At 36.1% G+C, this 17,288-nt stretch overlaps 1 protein-coding gene across 5 annotated transcripts in view; it reads right to left on the minus strand.

The window, feature by feature from the left end:
* Positions 1–205: 205 nt before the first annotated feature.
* LOC113229681 (thymosin beta) overlaps positions 206–17,288 on the minus strand; it is a 40,445-nt gene continuing 23,362 nt past the window's right edge. Inside the window, exons 1-6 of one of the 5 annotated variants that reach the window (XM_026463360.1) lie at positions 16,230–16,367; positions 2,851–3,006; positions 2,246–2,359; positions 1,766–1,879; positions 732–845; positions 206–350 (exon numbers count right to left, since the gene is read on the minus strand). In XM_026463360.1, the coding sequence (XP_026319145.1) occupies positions 211–350; positions 732–845; positions 1,766–1,879; positions 2,246–2,359; positions 2,851–2,995 (627 nt within the window). In that variant the 5' untranslated portion in view covers positions 2,996–3,006; positions 16,230–16,367 and the 3' untranslated portion in view covers positions 206–210. Of the gene's footprint in view, positions 351–731; positions 846–1,765; positions 1,880–2,245; positions 2,360–2,850; positions 3,007–16,229; positions 16,368–17,288 lie in introns of those variants that run through there. The other 4 variants (XM_026463359.1, XM_026463362.1, XM_026463361.1 and 1 more) reach the window with 4 other exon arrangements.

Here is a 17,288-nt window from a genome sequence, read left to right on the forward strand (position 1 = left end):
TGACATAGAAAATTTGGTTCCTATTATCTAATGATAAAGGCCTGCCTGCGAAGTAAATCAATGTTGAAAACATTTTCGTTACCATCCTGACATGATAATGTTAAAAAAAACAGACCGGCAAACGGGCCTAACACTTAAATACCTTACATCAAGTTTAAAATACGGCGATACTAGCGAGATAAATAGATGCTGGAGATAATTGGACGGCGTTCAGGCCGTTTTCTCCTGTTCGATAATGTCCTTGGTAGGCAGTGGGTTCTTCTCGCATGTTTCAGTGTGCTTCAACTTGGTAGGATCGAAATTCTCAATACCGTTGAGGAATTTGTTCTTCTCCTTTTCGGCCTCGATGGCTAAGGCAAAGATAACATCGTTAATATTTTTTTAATGATTCCAATGAGCAAGTTAATGATGTTATTAGGATGTACTACTGTTGACGTAAGAGAGAAAGAATTTAACTACAGATAACAAAACAAAGTAAGTGTAACAATTAGTAGGTACCTATACAAAAAAGGGGTACAAATAATGATACTTGTCATTTATCACATAGGTCAATATTATTTAATAAATTAGTACTTCTATTACACATTAGTATAGAATTCAGCTATACTAACATATGTCTATATTATATATAACTAACAAAAGTTACAGATTTTTGTAACAATGTTCCTATAGCAAAAAGGAGCGTGGAAATTAATTGGAGGCAGTAAAACTTAAAGCAGCAAAATAAAAACCTTCAATTGGTGGCAAAATGTTCTTTTCTTCTGTCGTCGCGTGTTTCATTTGGCTTTTGTCAAAGTGCTCTACGCCGTCCAACAGGTTTTGATGCGCCTTCTCCGCGGCAACAACTGGTATAAGCAAATCGTGCAAAGCAAAACACAAATAAATAAAAAATTAAGCGTTTAAATTGCAAACAAAATGTACTGTTGTGTTATGGGTAATACATAGGCAGAGGAAGTAGTTTTACGCTGTAAAACAGTTTATATTGAATTTTTTTATTCACTAGTTTATGGGCATTAAAAGGTCTGCATTTACATATAACTAACAAGGAAATAATGATAGTATAAATATTTTATTATTAAATAAGAAAAGCAGAAGATATCATAATGGTTTAATACTGTCGTTTATTTAAACGCCCAATAGTCTCAGGTCATTAACCGAAAAGATAATGGACGTTACTTAGAATAATAACGCATAGAAACCTAGTCCGCACACGCTAAGTGAGGCAAATTGAAGCGCTCCCAATAGGCCTACACGAGCGGACGGGCCTTCAGTGCTCAAGGTCAACTTGCACCGCGAACAGATCAAGAATTTTAGCTAAAAATGACGAAATGTGCGGTAAGTGAGTGTAAAAATACGTCAGACAAACATAAAATAGATACTAACATCACATTCCACAAGGAAGTAACGCGTTTCAACTTGTATTTTTATATAAATATTCACTAAAACCAAAAATTAACTTACTACTAAAACTAGCCTACATGAATTTGATTTTTGACTCAGTTGTGACAGTTCGTTTGATCTGAAACTATCATTCTATGCCATTGACTTACAATTATAATCAATGTTCTATGCGTTATTATTCTAAGAGACGTTAGTCCTTTATAACGTCAACACAATGAGAGATAGAATTTACGCGCACAACTAGGAATAGTATCAAAGCGTGCCTTAGTTTGCGTAAATTTAATGAAAAGCAACCAATTACATAATAATGAGTATGGTGGATGTACGTGCAAAGGGGCAAGAGTAATAAGAAACATGAATATACCATCTTTGTCAGGAAGAGGATTCTTCTCCTGTACTTCTGTATGCTTCAGCCGACTAGCGTCGAATTTTTCAATGCCTTCAAATAGGGATTTTTGAGTTTTCTCAGTAGCAACATCTGTAAACCACGCAAAAGAACGCATTTTAAATCATCACTTCAGGGGCAGACGTCGGAGAAAAACTAAAATTTTAATTCCAGTAAAAACAAAATCCTATTATGGATAAAACCTGGATAAAACATGCTTAATTAATAGGTTAATGTGTTTTATCGTTTTAATTTGTACGTAGGTAATTCAAGTATTTATATAATTAAGTGTTATCATCAGTTAAAAAATCCAAATTCACCCAGTATATTGATTAAAAGGCGGGAAACGAATAAACGAAGTCAGGTTTATTAGAATCTTCGTGATGGTGTTATGGGTTACATTTTTAATATTTTTTATTAGATATTGCGTTATTTCTGCACTCTGCACCTGTGAAATACCTAATGCATTTGGCAGTATGATTTTCTCGACGGTGTCCGTTCTCCTTAGGGAAGTAGTTTGGAATTTTTCTACGCCTTGTAGAAGTGCTGTGTGTTGTTTTTCTTTTGCTACGTCTGTAGTGAAATGAATTCATTTTGTTACTTTTCATGACATTCTTTCACGCTAATAACATTTTCACAATTAGTGTATTTTAAATTTAAACTTAAATGATTATTATTACACTTATTCGCCTAAAAAATAACAAAAAAAACTTATTGGCTTAAATAAGGCAGGCACAACTACGCAGAAATATAACGGTCCTAACTTCCAAACTCTGCAGGGGGTTGAAGTCTCAACACCAGCCCAAGCCCGTCTCTGACATCAGCTATTCAAAAGTACCGGTAAGTGTTCACGTTACCAATACAATTTAGTGCAATCTTTTGTTTTGTAGTTAAAGTCAGCGCTCTATTGGTGTCAAGTTATAACCAATTGTTTTTTGTCATACGACAAATTAAGCCACTTAGGCTTATGAATGACCATACCTACCGTAATCTTATAAGTATTTATACATTTTTCCTATCTGTCTTCGTGCAATACAACAGAAACCAAATAAAATTCCGCATACCTTCAGCAGATGGCAGCACAATTTTCTCGTTGGTGTCAACGTCACGAAGGCAGCTGGTATTGAAGCCCTCTAGCTGGCTTTTAAGGTCTGTCGCCACCTTAGGCAAGTCCTTTAGTGCGGGAGTGTCGCTCACTGAGCAGGCCATTTTTGGAAGATCTACATTAGACAATAGAAAGTATTATTAAAACAAATGGTATGTAAGCGCTTCGTTAGGAAACTTTGAAATTAGGATGGATGGAATTTTTAAAGGGAACATCAAATTCTTTCGCTTAAAATTTAGTTTTTATAGAAGAGCCGTATTTTAGCTACGACGTCAAATACTCAGAGTTCAAAACATAAACCCTGACACTTATTGTGTATTGCTTGAACTACGAAGTTCTAAATGGCAAGTTAAATCTAAACGGATTGACATTTCAACTACCGAGAATGAATGGTATAGATATACATACTACACGTATATCGACATGAAAGTAGCTCATTTAATAATTCCGATAATTGCTATCGTTGTAACTATAACTAGAGCAGAGTGAAGTATTCTTGCTTACGAAGTACAAGTCAGTATCGTTTGCCATATTCAAATATTATACTAAGCCTACTCGTTAATAAAAATACGGCAGAAGCTGATTCATCGTTCGTGACAAGAAGTGTGTGTAACAGTTTCTCATAGGTACTAAATGCTGCGCTAATCGAGCGGAAAACAACTCGAATTTGTTCAATCCTACTTGAAACCGTATAAATCGTAATTCCTTACTGATTAGAAAAAAAAAACTCGAATCGGCTTGAGAGCTTAAACCGGCTTTTGTTTTCGAATATTGGAATTTGCTGAGAGGAGAGCAAATTGGCCTGGAAAAATCCATTTTAATTAAATCTGTTATGGAGTTTTCGGCGAAAATAAAAACGATGCTATCGGAGAATAAGAAAATAAAGTAAAAATCCTACATATTTTTAGCACGTCTTAAGTTGGGCATTTAACTGTAACCAAACAACACGTATTGTGGGTTAACGCTAACTGTAAATACTCTACTTAACTCACAAGTCTGGTGTATCGCCCACATCGCGCTGAACATAAACGTATACGTACAATTAATTGTGCAGCCATTCTTGGTTACATTGCACTTTTTTAGGAAAGTAATAATCATAAGATTACGGTTACATTACTATTAAAGACGCCGTAAAAGTCGTTCATGTACAAAAATATAAAGTAGGTAACCTAGGCACCTGGAAAAACGATACCTCAGACAGGCACTATTTGGAGCAGGTAAGAAACATATTAAATTCGGCTAATCTGCAACTATCACGTAGGAAATTTCATAAGGTCCGCTGGTTCGTTCCGTGGCTTAGTAAGCAAAGCGCCTAGCTGAGTTTGCTGGAAGACGTTGGTTCGAATGCAGCCGAACCGAAGAATTTTTTTAAGCATTCGATCTTTACATTAACAATTATAACAGACTACATGGAGTAAGTTCACAAAAATAATTGAATATCATGGTGGTCAAACATCGTGACATTCAATAAGACTTAAAAAAAACATTATCATTTATTTTAAAGGTACTTGTCAATGTTAAAGAAAGGTTTTGCGATATAATTACGTTAGTTTTATGATGTACGCTTTACTTTCTACTCTTGTGGCAAATACATTAGCTCCTGTTGCTAATTAAATACAAAACAATGTGAGAATAGCTAGCGTTACTAGCCTGGTGTAAGACAAATGTGAGGAAAACCGCAAGCGGTTACACGTAACAGGGTAGAAGTTGTAGATAACTGGACTGACACAAATTGTAATTTTTAATATTGTAATTGAATGTTATTAGCCACTTTAAATTGCCATACAACGTACTATTCGAAATTTTGATAGCTAAATTACACCCTACCTCCGATTATGTACGCGTTCTCGTTCTCTTGTATATACAATTTTGGATTGAGCATTGCCTAGTTGGTATGTAAAGTACCCGGTGATGATTTATTTTTAAAGCTAAACGGGCACAAGAATCTCTGCACGCATCAGGAATACGAATATCATCATTGTCATTGGTCATTGTTGTCGACGGCAAAATGTACACTGTATACGAAATTAGAATACATCCTGTCGCGATCGAAACAGTCTTTTGTCTGATGGAGGATGTTAGATTTTGTGTCTTAGACGGTAAGGAGTACGAGGTTTCCAAGCATGAAATTTTCGTCACTTAGTTCTGTTTTATTGTTAAGTAAATACCTTGTAGAATTGTGTAACTTCTATGGAAGTTGTTCCTCCCGCGTCTTTGCTGGAAGACTTAACGCTATTTAAGTATACCACACTAGTCGATTTGAAATTACGTAGCTTATTTTTTAAAACTCTGATATTATAAACAAGAATTATTATTTACGTTCATATCAAAACTTAATAAATAAAGAAAATATGTCAGATTATTTTAATTATTGACACAAACTGTTGAGCAATATCCACGCTAGACGATTGACATGAAAACAACAACTGCCATGATAAAAAATAACCGAGTTCAGCTGATGCAGATATCGTATTTTGTAATCGTAAAAAAAAAATATTAAGTGTTTTGAAATTGCAAAGTATTTTAAACAATACCGATGACATAGTTTTCAGTTTTAATACATTTATAACCCTAATGTATAAAGTATAACCAAATATGAATTTCGACACTGCTTTGGAATTCCTTTGCCAATAAAAAGTAAATTTAATCATCTCACGGATAAAAGGAACAAAACCTGGAAAAGCGTCGTCGACTCGTTTGACCAGTTTTCGGAAATTACGAAACGCAATGCGATGTGAAGAAATACACTGGTATTGGTATTTTATTTTTAAATAAAACATGTTCGAAATGGCGAAACAGGTTGGCTTGTTTGAATATTATCATATTTATTTAAGAACAACGTCACTTTAGAGTCTGTTTACTGGCGCGACTGTATGGAGCGAGAAATTGAGTTATAATTCTTGTTTTTATTTGTCTTGTTTCAGTTCAATTGTAAACGATGTACACATATTAGCGAAGTTCATGAACATCATATTTAAGAGATTCAAAGACAGTTTGAGAACCACCAGTCTATTTGTATCGATATTGTTGGTGATAACCTAACTTTAAAGAACAAAATCTTTCCAATAACAAAAGTAATCTGTCACACATCACATATTTATCATATTTATGTATCTCAAATCACGCCACTTCAAACGTATTCATTGGCGACTGTATCTCGTTGAATCTACCACATCGTTTTCGTCGTGGTCTACCGACCACGGCGAAAACGCAGATGCCAATTCATTACCCACCCTGCTTACGGACGGTCACTCGAATTAATGCTTATGGCCTAACCTTGAAAAAAGACCAAGGGCTTTAAATTCATTGCGAGTTCTAAGACATTAGTTTTTGTAAATAGGAAATAAATAGGCTAGATTAAATGGATGCGTTTGGGTCCTCGAGACAGGGTGCTCAAAATACTGGCAGTGTTCCCCCATTCCTCCAACCTTCGATATTCTACAAATATAATCTAGTTAGACAGGTATAAGTTGAACAGGTTTGAACAGTTTAAATGAAGATAATTAATACTCATTTGGATTCCAGTGGAACACTATCACTAAGTGACCAATAAATCTCTCCTATAACTCATCCTCAATAAAAAAGTAACGAAAATCGAAAACTCGACTCAAATTCATCATTAGCTTTGTTTCGTAAATTTATTTGTACCTATTTTATCAGTTTCCCCGATAAGTTACTTTCAAATATCGTCCATTCTATTCGTGAAACTTCCGCAAATCTGCTCTATATACAAAGTAATTATACCATTGTCTGCAATCTTATTTATATGGTAGCAGTAGAGCTCCTTGTGAACGAGTTCGTCCAGGGAAGTACTGCCACCTTACGTATTTATGCCGTAATGTGAGCATTACTGCGTTCCGGTTTAGAAGGGTGCTGGTGAAATTACAGGCACATGGGACTTGTCAACTTATGGCTCTGGGTGACGAGCGCAGTGTCAGTGCCCATAAGATCTTTGCGATTTATAGCTCTGAATAGCACTGCAACTGTTATGGATAGGTGTGTCGCTGTTGGTAACCAGGCGCACGACTTGTTCGTTCCGTCACTTGGTATTATAAAAAATCTGTGTATCCGTTATTGACTGCCGACCTTCAATAATTATGGGTCATGCCACCATTCGTAATCAGCAAAGGATGCTCTCAGTGACAAGTGTTGCAACATGGGTGATGGATTTAAATGAACATATCATTTAATCTATCTAATGTAGTAGACAGTGATAACATTCACTGTCTGTTGCATCGCTGACATTCACAAAATATTAATGAAATAGCTTTCAGAAGTGCAAGCAATTTGATGCTCCCGTCTATTTCTGTACTCACAACTACATGTAGTGGTGTATTAGATTTTTTCTGCAAATTCGGTTAACTGGCGTGTGGCGGCGAAGCAAAACGACCACTTTCCAATTTTTCCCAATAATACGGAAGCAATTATTTAACCATTTTCACGCTACATCCTACTCTGGCTCTAGCTTTACCATTGTCCAATATTCACGTTATGCAAGTTTTTAAATTAAAAACACCCAAAGTAAATGGCAACGACCTCTTCATTGCAAAATAGTTAATCCAAAACTTTTCCGTAATCCTACAGAAGTTAGTCGTATGCAAGTAATGATATTTCTTTCAAAAATACATTATGGGAATCATTTAATGACACCGCATTATCGAAAATGACGCCACTTTAGTAGCCTTTGCTTCGGTACGCGGCTAATCTCTTAAACGGGCATTGGGTGCGTCAGTGCGTTTGAATCATCGTTGAGTATCGAAGAAAAGGAAACAGTAGTTTTTTTATTTACCTTTGTTATGGCTTGATATATATCCTTGCAGCTTTATCGTACATGAGTAATAATAGAGTAGTAGTAGAGTAAGATATTTATCTTTATGTTCTGGTTAAATCAATAATCCTACTAATTATAATGCAAGCAGTGAGACACTAGTTTTTGTATTAAAAATACAGCAAATGCGTCAGCCTTATTCATCAAGTAGGCATCCCAACTTCGGCAGGCGAGTAAAACGAAAGTCACGGACGGAATTGAAAAAAGGGGAACTCGTGACTCATTCATTACAATAAATGTCACAGAGATGTTATTCAGCAGATATTAATGCCTTGGTGATAATTCCGGTGTACTTTTTCAGTTTTAGAATTGAGTTACTTTGCATTAAGTGAAACAATATACCCTTTACCTCAACCTTTTATGCCAAATGCTTGACAAGACATCTTACTTACTCTATATTTCTCAAAATAATGACAATATGTCGGCGTCGTCTAAATAAAATCAACGTCCTATTGTATAAACAACAAGTGCAGGTACCGTCACATGGCGCCTTTCCAAATCCTTTTATGGTCAACACATGACTGGATTCGTCGACCCGCGACAAAAAGTGTCCCAACGCACGCCATATGGCCGTCATGTCACATCAAGTCTTTTAATTGTCCCCCGCCATCGGCTTATAAAAATTTTGGAGGAACTACCTTAATTAAACCGTTAGTATGAAAACATTTTAAGGAGTTTTAATCATTATTGAGAATCGGAACAATATCAGGCTTGTTTATCGTTTACCTGCAAGTTTGCCTGTAACATTTCTAAACATTCTATAGGGCGCACTATAAGTTTCCGGAATTGGCCACTTACATAAACAATATTTTAAAAGTAATTACAACATTTGTAAATGGAACTCTTTGGCTGTAGAATACAGTTTGTTTCATCTGACTGTCACTTGTTTTTACATTGTGGTGTCATTTTAGAAATTGGTTGTCTACATCACCATGGATTTAACTCGTGAAAATTCTCGTAGTATGATTTTCTATGACTTTAAGTGTAATTTAACAGATCAGCGGAGCTTCGCTCGGCTTCAAACTGCTTTTGACGATGGAGCACCATGCAAGACGACTATTTATAGCTGGTTTGCAGAATTCAAATGCGGTTGTGTGAATCTCAGTGACGAATTTCGTGATGGTCGCCCGTTCACTGCTGTGAACAACAAGAACATCGATGCTATGCGCTGTATGATCAAAACAGACAGGCATGTGACATACCATGAGATTCATCATCATCATTCAGCATCTTTAGGCATAGGCATGAGTCAAATACAATCAGTACTACACAAACATTTGGGTGTGAATAAGCTAAGCTCTCAGTGGATCCCACACAATTTGACTGAGGCTCAAAAAACGGATCGCGTCATTTGGTGCAATGCCATTCTTACTACATATATTCAACGGAGGAGCGTCAAATTTGATGTGGGACATAGTAACAGGTGACGAAACATGGATTTATAGTTACGATTCCAAAACAAAGCAGCAATCGAGCGTATGGGTCTTTCGAGAGAGCCGAAACCAACCAAATGGCGCGCGTGTATAGTGCCTCTAAGCGGATAATTGCTTCTTTTTTTAATAAAACTGGACACGTGGTTACTGTTGCTTTGGAGAATCGTCGTACAGTGAATAGTGATTGGTACACGACCATTTGTTTGCCGGAAGTTATTGATAAACTCCGTAAAAATAACCGTAAACGCCGTATCATCTTGCGCCACGATAATGCCAGTTCTCACACGGCCAGACAGACAAATGAATTTTTGAAGGTGAACAACATTTACCTTATGAACCATCCCGCGTACAGTCCCGTCCTGGCACCTTGTGACTTTTATTTATTTCCACTCAGAGCTTTAAATTGCAAAGATCTGAGGGGCACTATCACTGCGCCCGGAGACATAAGTTGACAAGTCCCATGAGATGTGATGTTTTCAATGGCAGACTTTATGCATATGACCAAAATCGCGATTGGGCAACAAACAAAATTCGTCAAATGAAGAAACAAGATCAATTGGCGACTTATGTGTCTGATCGGTAGGGGGGAGGGTACAGTGAACCGAGTGAGTCATGCAAGGCCCGAGTGTCGAGCCGGCACCGTAGAAAGTTTAAGTTATTAAAATTTCACCGTAAGTACTGAGTATCGGTGGCCTCCAGTCGAGACGCCGTTTTTGCAGATTTACGACATTGATTAATTACCGGCACTGTTATGAAAACGAATTTCATATTGAAGTGTAGTTGCTTAACATCACAGTCAGTTTTGCGTAAGTAGGATCTAGGTAGTAGACAATAAATAAAAAAATACAAACTACTGAATTTAAGTGCTTTTCTGTAACATTATTCGAAAAAGCTACGATGAAACCGAGTATAAGAATAGCACAAAACAAGACCGGCTTTGAAAAAGCAAATGCAACGAATATTAACTTGCTATATCAATTAGTAAATTTGCATAACAACTAAATATAGCTCCATCCATACAGTGGCCAAGAAACACGTAATAAAGTCTGTAACAAGGATTAATAGTTTTGTTTTCTCGCCGCAGAAGCCACACGACCTGACCTTGCCGGGTCTATATTTCTGTTGAAGGATATGTAGCGTTCCAGAGCCATTCAGTATACAATAACGATTAACATAATATGCGTTTCACATAAGTGGAGCAAACAAGAAACTTTATTCATTTGGTCAAAAGTAAACGACATACTGTAAAAGGGTTAAGATAAACATGAATGTTGACCTTAAATTTAGCCTTCACTCGTGTTGTTTACTTCAACCGTTTTTAATTTCAGTTCTTGAAAACCAAACAACAAAGGAAGTCTTTAGTCAGAAAACACGCTATAAACTTGTCGCATTCGAGTTGAATGACAGAAGTCGTGAAATCGTGACATGTGTTTTCTAGTAAACAATAATGCCTAGTATTACGTTCAGACCTTGGCTAGGACGTCCATACAAGGCGAGGCGCGAACTTTCATCCATGTAAGGCTCTCCAGATGCGGACCGGGTCGCAATGAGCATGAATCAAGGATGACCTTTCGTGGTTGCAATAACACTGCACCACTGTGAGAAATATCACTCAATATATTGGTCCCAACTGATCTCAATTTCGTCCATAAAAAAAGTGGATACCAATAGAAATATGTGTTCAATAATAAATTAAAAACTCGAAAATAATATTTGCAGCTTTACAAATAGCATATGACGCTTGTTTGTTGATAAAATTATCAAGTGCAAGTTAGGACTTATCTATACCTAGGTCTTCAGTTTCAAACAGAACAAATATCATCACGTCCTACAGAAGTGACAGCTGTTACGTTGTTGCTAATAGAACTTGATCGATCGCTTATATATGCGTCTTTAGAGTAACAATTCGAAATAAAAATCTTAGAAGTCATAAGTACCTGCATTATTACATGTGACTTCTATAGCTCATAAAGATAACTATAGGAAGTATTAGGAAGAATTTAAATGTTAAGAAATGAGGATGTTTGCTGTTATGAATTAAAATGGCACGTGAATTGAGTATAAGCTGTGGTGAATCATGTTTTTATAATGGAAAAAGAAATACAAGCTATAACGATTGCAATTGAAAGTTACGTAGAACCTTCTTTACATTTATAATGCAGATTTATAGTTACGATTAGAGACTAAATTTTCACTTGATCTACGAATAGTGTCAACGCAATTACGGTTCAACAAAAGCACTTACTGCCCACGATATAATTACAGGCATTAACACAAATTTCGCGGTAAATGGGAATGAGGATCTAGTTGCTATTTCACGAAATAATATGTGTTTGTTGAAGTGTTTTCACATTGTGAGCACAATCAGCTGCGCAAACCTGGTGAGACCATTTCGTTGCACCCTGTATGTATAGTTTATAATTCAATAGCCCGATGCGAAGCTCACGTCGTACCAACGTAGTGTCAACAATGGCGCCCGTTACGAGACAATACGATCGACGCGGCGATTGTCTCGCCGCACCACATTACATGCAACTACATAATTATATATGGTACTATATTGCATACTGATATTCGATAAACTATGCTGAATCACAAGAAAGCGAAAAGACCAAGAGGCAGACCACCCGCCCGATGGATTGATGACATTAAAGGCCATTATTGAAAACCACCGGACACGACTCGCAAGGGACCGGAAAGAATGGCTCAATAGAGAGGAGGCCTATACTCAGCAGGGGGTGCAAACAGGCTGAAATGAATGCTGAATCACATCTGAATATAAACTAGAATGTAGGAATGAACTCTATCGTACATCTGTTCAGAACCAAGAGCAATTTTCCCAGATTGTATAAGTTCTATTCAATTGGGATTACATGACTAATCCCCGCGTAAAAGGCAAACTATACCTAAAATAAGACTTGTGGAAAACTATAATTTATAAACATTTTAGTTCATATCTTATTTTATAGAAGTATATTTACGTAAAAATGCTATTTTCGGGGAATAATAACACTATGAGTTTACAAATTGAAAGAGTATGTAAATTCAACCCATACGTACAAAAATATTATATAACAAAACTGGCTTTTACGCCATTTCTTTCTAGAAGTATCGATATTTAATAATTATAACTATTAAAAGCTCCACTACAAGCATAAAAATATCCGCGAGATGAATAAATAAGTAATAATAACAGAACGAATGATTCATGGCAGTTATCAATAACTTTTATACAATATAAAGGATAACTCAGTAGCAAAGTATAGGTAACATCTAATGATTTATTTAAATATGTTTATTGTAATGGTAGTGTAATCGGACATAGACTTTGGATTAGGTAGGCGATCCAAGATAAGAGTGCTCTCCGATCTGTTTTACAAACAACAAAAAAAACTATTTATCAAAAATAGCGCAAAATAAGTTTTATTTTTTATTATACCAATATTCCAGTGCCGATCCTTCATTTAGTGTTATCGTCCATTAATCACGGCTTGAATCATTCTTTGATAAGCCTGTTGGGTTTTCTTGAAGTAACCAATGTTTGTTGCGATTTACAGATAAATATTTCACCTCACTAATCATGACTTATCCGTATCAGGTGGTTTATATCCTTGATTAAGTCAAGCACTATTTTATGAAGAGAATTTCTCACAAACAAGAAATTTTAAGCATGATAAATGCAAGATGATACAAGATGACCGTCTGTACATTACACATAGAGAAAACAGCTACTAACATATCGCCTAGAAATTGTAAGCTAGAATCAATATCCCAACTCTTATTAGTGTAGAATACCAAAACCGCGGTGTCGATGACCTCTCGCAGCGCTAACATCACAAAGATACGTCTTAAATTTTATGGAGCGTCAAGTCGGTAGGCAATTAAAATCAAGCATTCTCTGAACGTGCTACTTTTTCAATTTATATGTCCTATCACTTTGCTGTACAAACAGTTACTAGTGCATATATATTAAACTGCATTATAATCATTCATTTTTATTCGAAGAGAAATTCAAGATGTAAAGACGATTTTAAACGCCCATGGAACATGGCTTCGAGGTCAAATATGTTCAATCGAAAAATTTTTAGTTACAGACGTCGCTAATGCTAGCTAGTCACATATATTGGAATATATGTGAATCGGCTGTAGACTATAATCTGCCTACAGACAGGTTTACGAGGGGCCAAAAATGCAGTAGGGTTCGTTAAGCCTCCCCCGCGAGAGTATCGATCTAAAGACCACGCACAGGTCACCTAGGGAGCTACAAGAGCTTTTGAAACTCACATTTGTGCACCCTCTCTACGCAGGAGTACGTAGTCTAAATGGTTTTATAAAATTTGCTGTTTAAAATGATGTGTTTGAAAATTTTAAAGCTTCTTTTCTTTTTTTTAATTCATTGCGGAAATGTCTCAAAGCACCCGGTCTCTTAATAAAGTAAAAGTTATGCTTTTATATAACAATCCAATTTTCCTCCCCCTAGGAACTTCTGATTGTCCGAACTTTAATATTTTGTTCAGCAATATACGATCTGCTAATTACGCTAATTCCTTTCACAAACCTACACTGGGCTAGGGGCGACGTTGCTCTTCCGGCAATCGATTCAGGGGAACCGGGAAACGCATCCGACTCTTTCCCGCAAACGCATAGCAAGATACCCCGTCTCGCTCTAACACCAACAGTGTCCTAAGCGAATTTCATTATTTACAATACACTTCTACCAAATATACACAAGATAGGTATGCATTTGTGCAAAGCTAGAGGGATGAGTTATAGCAGTTCAGACCAGAGGTAAATAAGACAGACAGACAGAGGTAAACTATTTACTAAAGAGAGCAGGAAAAGTAGTAAAGCACTTTTGTGAATCTTTGCTAGATTTGTATGGTACCTACACATAACTACGTTTGTTTTATTATTCTCTAATTTAACATATTGTATCCTGGCCACAGAGCGTCAACAGGAAAATGATTGTTGTGAACATTCATTGTTCTTTACAGGAATTTCATTATTTGGATCATAGTAAGTAACAGAGAGCAACTCGTGCGACAATTTCTATAAAGAACTTTTCAACAATACTACCTATTATCATCGGATCAGTAATTGCCAGATTTGGGGTACGATTGCAGTTCACGTTGTGACGCGTGAAAGTGGCGAAAGCCGGGACCGGTTTTCATTGCAGCGTGGTTTATGTCCCATGCTCACATAACTACATTTTTAACTATCTGTTATGTAATTATTTCATTATATTCGTATATATTATCATCGAGAACACGTAGACTAATGTGGGACAGACGAAGTTAACAACAATTAGTGAAGTGTTTTGTGCTATTATACACAGACTGAAGTAAATTTTACAGCTTTATTGTTTGAAGTTTGTTTATTTATTGTTTTTTTTTTAAATTTTTATGACCGTGGAATGTGGATTCATGCCTAAATAAATAATTGAATTATTATTATTATTATTAAAAATATAAAGAAATGCAAAGGATGACAATAAAGAAATTTCTTAAGTTTTCATACTTAAGTAAAAGACGGCTTAAATTAACGAAATAAGTGTAAAGCGGTGCACTTCTGCGTCTCTACTAGGTATATTCAAACAAATGCAGCTTAGAACGTAAACAGCGCCTACAATGTTTATATCTTATTTGAGAAAAAACGTTGGGCATTATTTATGGAATGTGTCAGCCGAAGCATATGTTAGTCAGGCTCTATTTATAGTGCGCCATGATTTATACGAGGGTTCATTAACTCGGCATTCTTAATTCCAGCAAGTTAAGGGCTAATCATTACTAATGCTATTTGAAACTTAGTAGTCGTAAACACGATCGTTAATTCTTCATAGCTTACTATTAGTACAAAACGGGTATATAAGTATGTATAGAGTTCAATAAAATAATTAAGAGACTCAAATCAAGATACGGTTGGAGTAATAATAGAGTCACCGCTGTTGATCACTCAGCTCACTTATTGGAACATACAGCCTTGTGATGAATAGAATGTTGGTCATTCAATATGGTTTCTTTAGAGTAGACTCAACAACGTCCATTGCTGTGTAGATCGTTACAATATCGAGTGTGAATTATGCGTCACATATTGAAATGCAATTTTCGACGGTGTGTTATTCCCGCAATGAACATTCCCGCAATGAACTTGAAGTTGAACGACACCACTTCGTTAGCGCAGCGCGGTAATTGTATTTATTAACATAAAACATCGCATTCTGCCAAACGAACCGTAGACGACCGGTTAATTTCTTTTTTTTTTCCACCTGTTCAGAGCCGTTTAGGCTTTAAATGCAACAAATGTGACATGAATCACCGTAGATAAATCCTTTTGTGCTTCCCTTCCCAATTGAGTACGTTAGTGCCGTGTCATCATCCCCCAAATCCAACCCTTAATGTTACAATCGTTATTGTTATTTTACGGTAATACACTTCAATAAGCTATTTTCTGACGTTGTGTAGCAATTTAGACATAATAATTTAAGTAGGTATTCAGTTTGTTTACTTATGACATCTAAAATGCTTAGGATTTAAGGTATAGATCTTCAGTTTAAAGTAAACTACTCGTTTAGGTAATTTTCAAAGAATGGTTACTTAAAACAATACATTTTTATCATCACGTATGCAATTACGCGACGACAAGAGACGACGATAAGTGTCTTTAAAAAAGCAAAAGAATTTCCCGTTTAAACTTGTATACCACGTTAAAGTTTATCTCACAAACAGCAATTTTAATAAATCGAGTATGAAGTCATGCGTCCGCTCCCACACGTTAGCCAAGCAACGGACAAAAGTGCCGTTAAAATGATACTCAATAAGAATTCACTGTACATTCACGGCAAAATAAAATAAAATACATCCAAGATCAATGAATCGCACAAGTGCATATACAATTTACACATCCTTCGATATCGCCGGCCGGGGATCCCGAGGGAGACACGACAAAAAAAAGTACACTCCCATTTTGTGAAATTTAATTGTTTAGTTTGATAAATAAGTTGTTCGGCTGACTCATTTTTCCGCATAAAACCGCTAAAAACAGGATAGTAATTTAATAAAATAGCAATATAAAACTTACCGTGATTTGGTGTAAAAAAAGTAAACTAGCGTACACACAGTTGGATCGTCAATACGCGACTGAGTGAAGTCGGATTTGTGCAGGCCGCGGCGAGTGCGGCGCGAAGTTGCCGTGTTCCGGAGTCACAATAAAATGGGGGTGGCTTCCATACCACTGTATCTTGACCTGTCACATACACTATAGTACAAAATCTATAAGATATAACCTTAGACAGTATTTAATGTCTAAGGTCCTTGTTCGATGGTGAAGCATCAATGTGCTGTACACCGAACAAATAAAGTATGCGGATGATTCATAGCCCTATCGAACTCACATTGGAAACAAATGAGGTAAATATGTGTTATTAGACGATGGTGTTATTGTAAACTTTTATTGGATTAATAGCTGAGTAGGTACTGGTTTTAAAAATTTCTTTGCTTTGACATTACAAATAGATACCAAATCCATTGTCCACATTGACATGATTGTCCATGATGTCTCTATAAATATGAAGTAGTCGAAATTATTATATTTTGTCTAGGTTAACCAAACGGAAGACGGCTTTCTTAAAATTGTTATACTGCCACCTTACCTATTCCTGCCGCCAAGCAGTAATGGTAAGGGTGCTGGTGAAATTACAGGCACATGGGACTTGTCAACTTATGTCTCTGAGTGACGGGCGATCTTTGCGATTAAAGCTCTGAGTGGCACTGCAACTGTTATGGACAGCCATATAGCTTACCAATAACACGACTTGTTCTTCCCGTCACTTGATATTATATAAAAAAAGAAAAGATGAAATTAAATTATTGAAGGAAAATAAAGTCTACGATCTAATAATGTGGCTCCACAGCCTGTCCCACAGTACTGAAGTAATATACAGGTGTAAACGTTAACTGTTATTGATGTCGTTTTACTTATACTCGTTATTCCTTACTCATCAACGTACTTTCATTACCAGTTTAAAGATTTTTGTTATAATACAAACTGAACAGTAAAATGTTAGTGGTAGGAATCAGTAGTTGTAATTTGTAGAACCTTCAAATTGAATGCAATATTGGTTCTTCATTTCATCATTGA

Source organism: Hyposmocoma kahamanoa, unplaced genomic scaffold, assembly GCF_003589595.1.
Source record: "Hyposmocoma kahamanoa isolate Upper Pololo Valley unplaced genomic scaffold, ASM358959v1 62, whole genome shotgun sequence".
NCBI lineage: Eukaryota > Metazoa > Arthropoda > Insecta > Lepidoptera > Cosmopterigidae > Hyposmocoma > Hyposmocoma kahamanoa.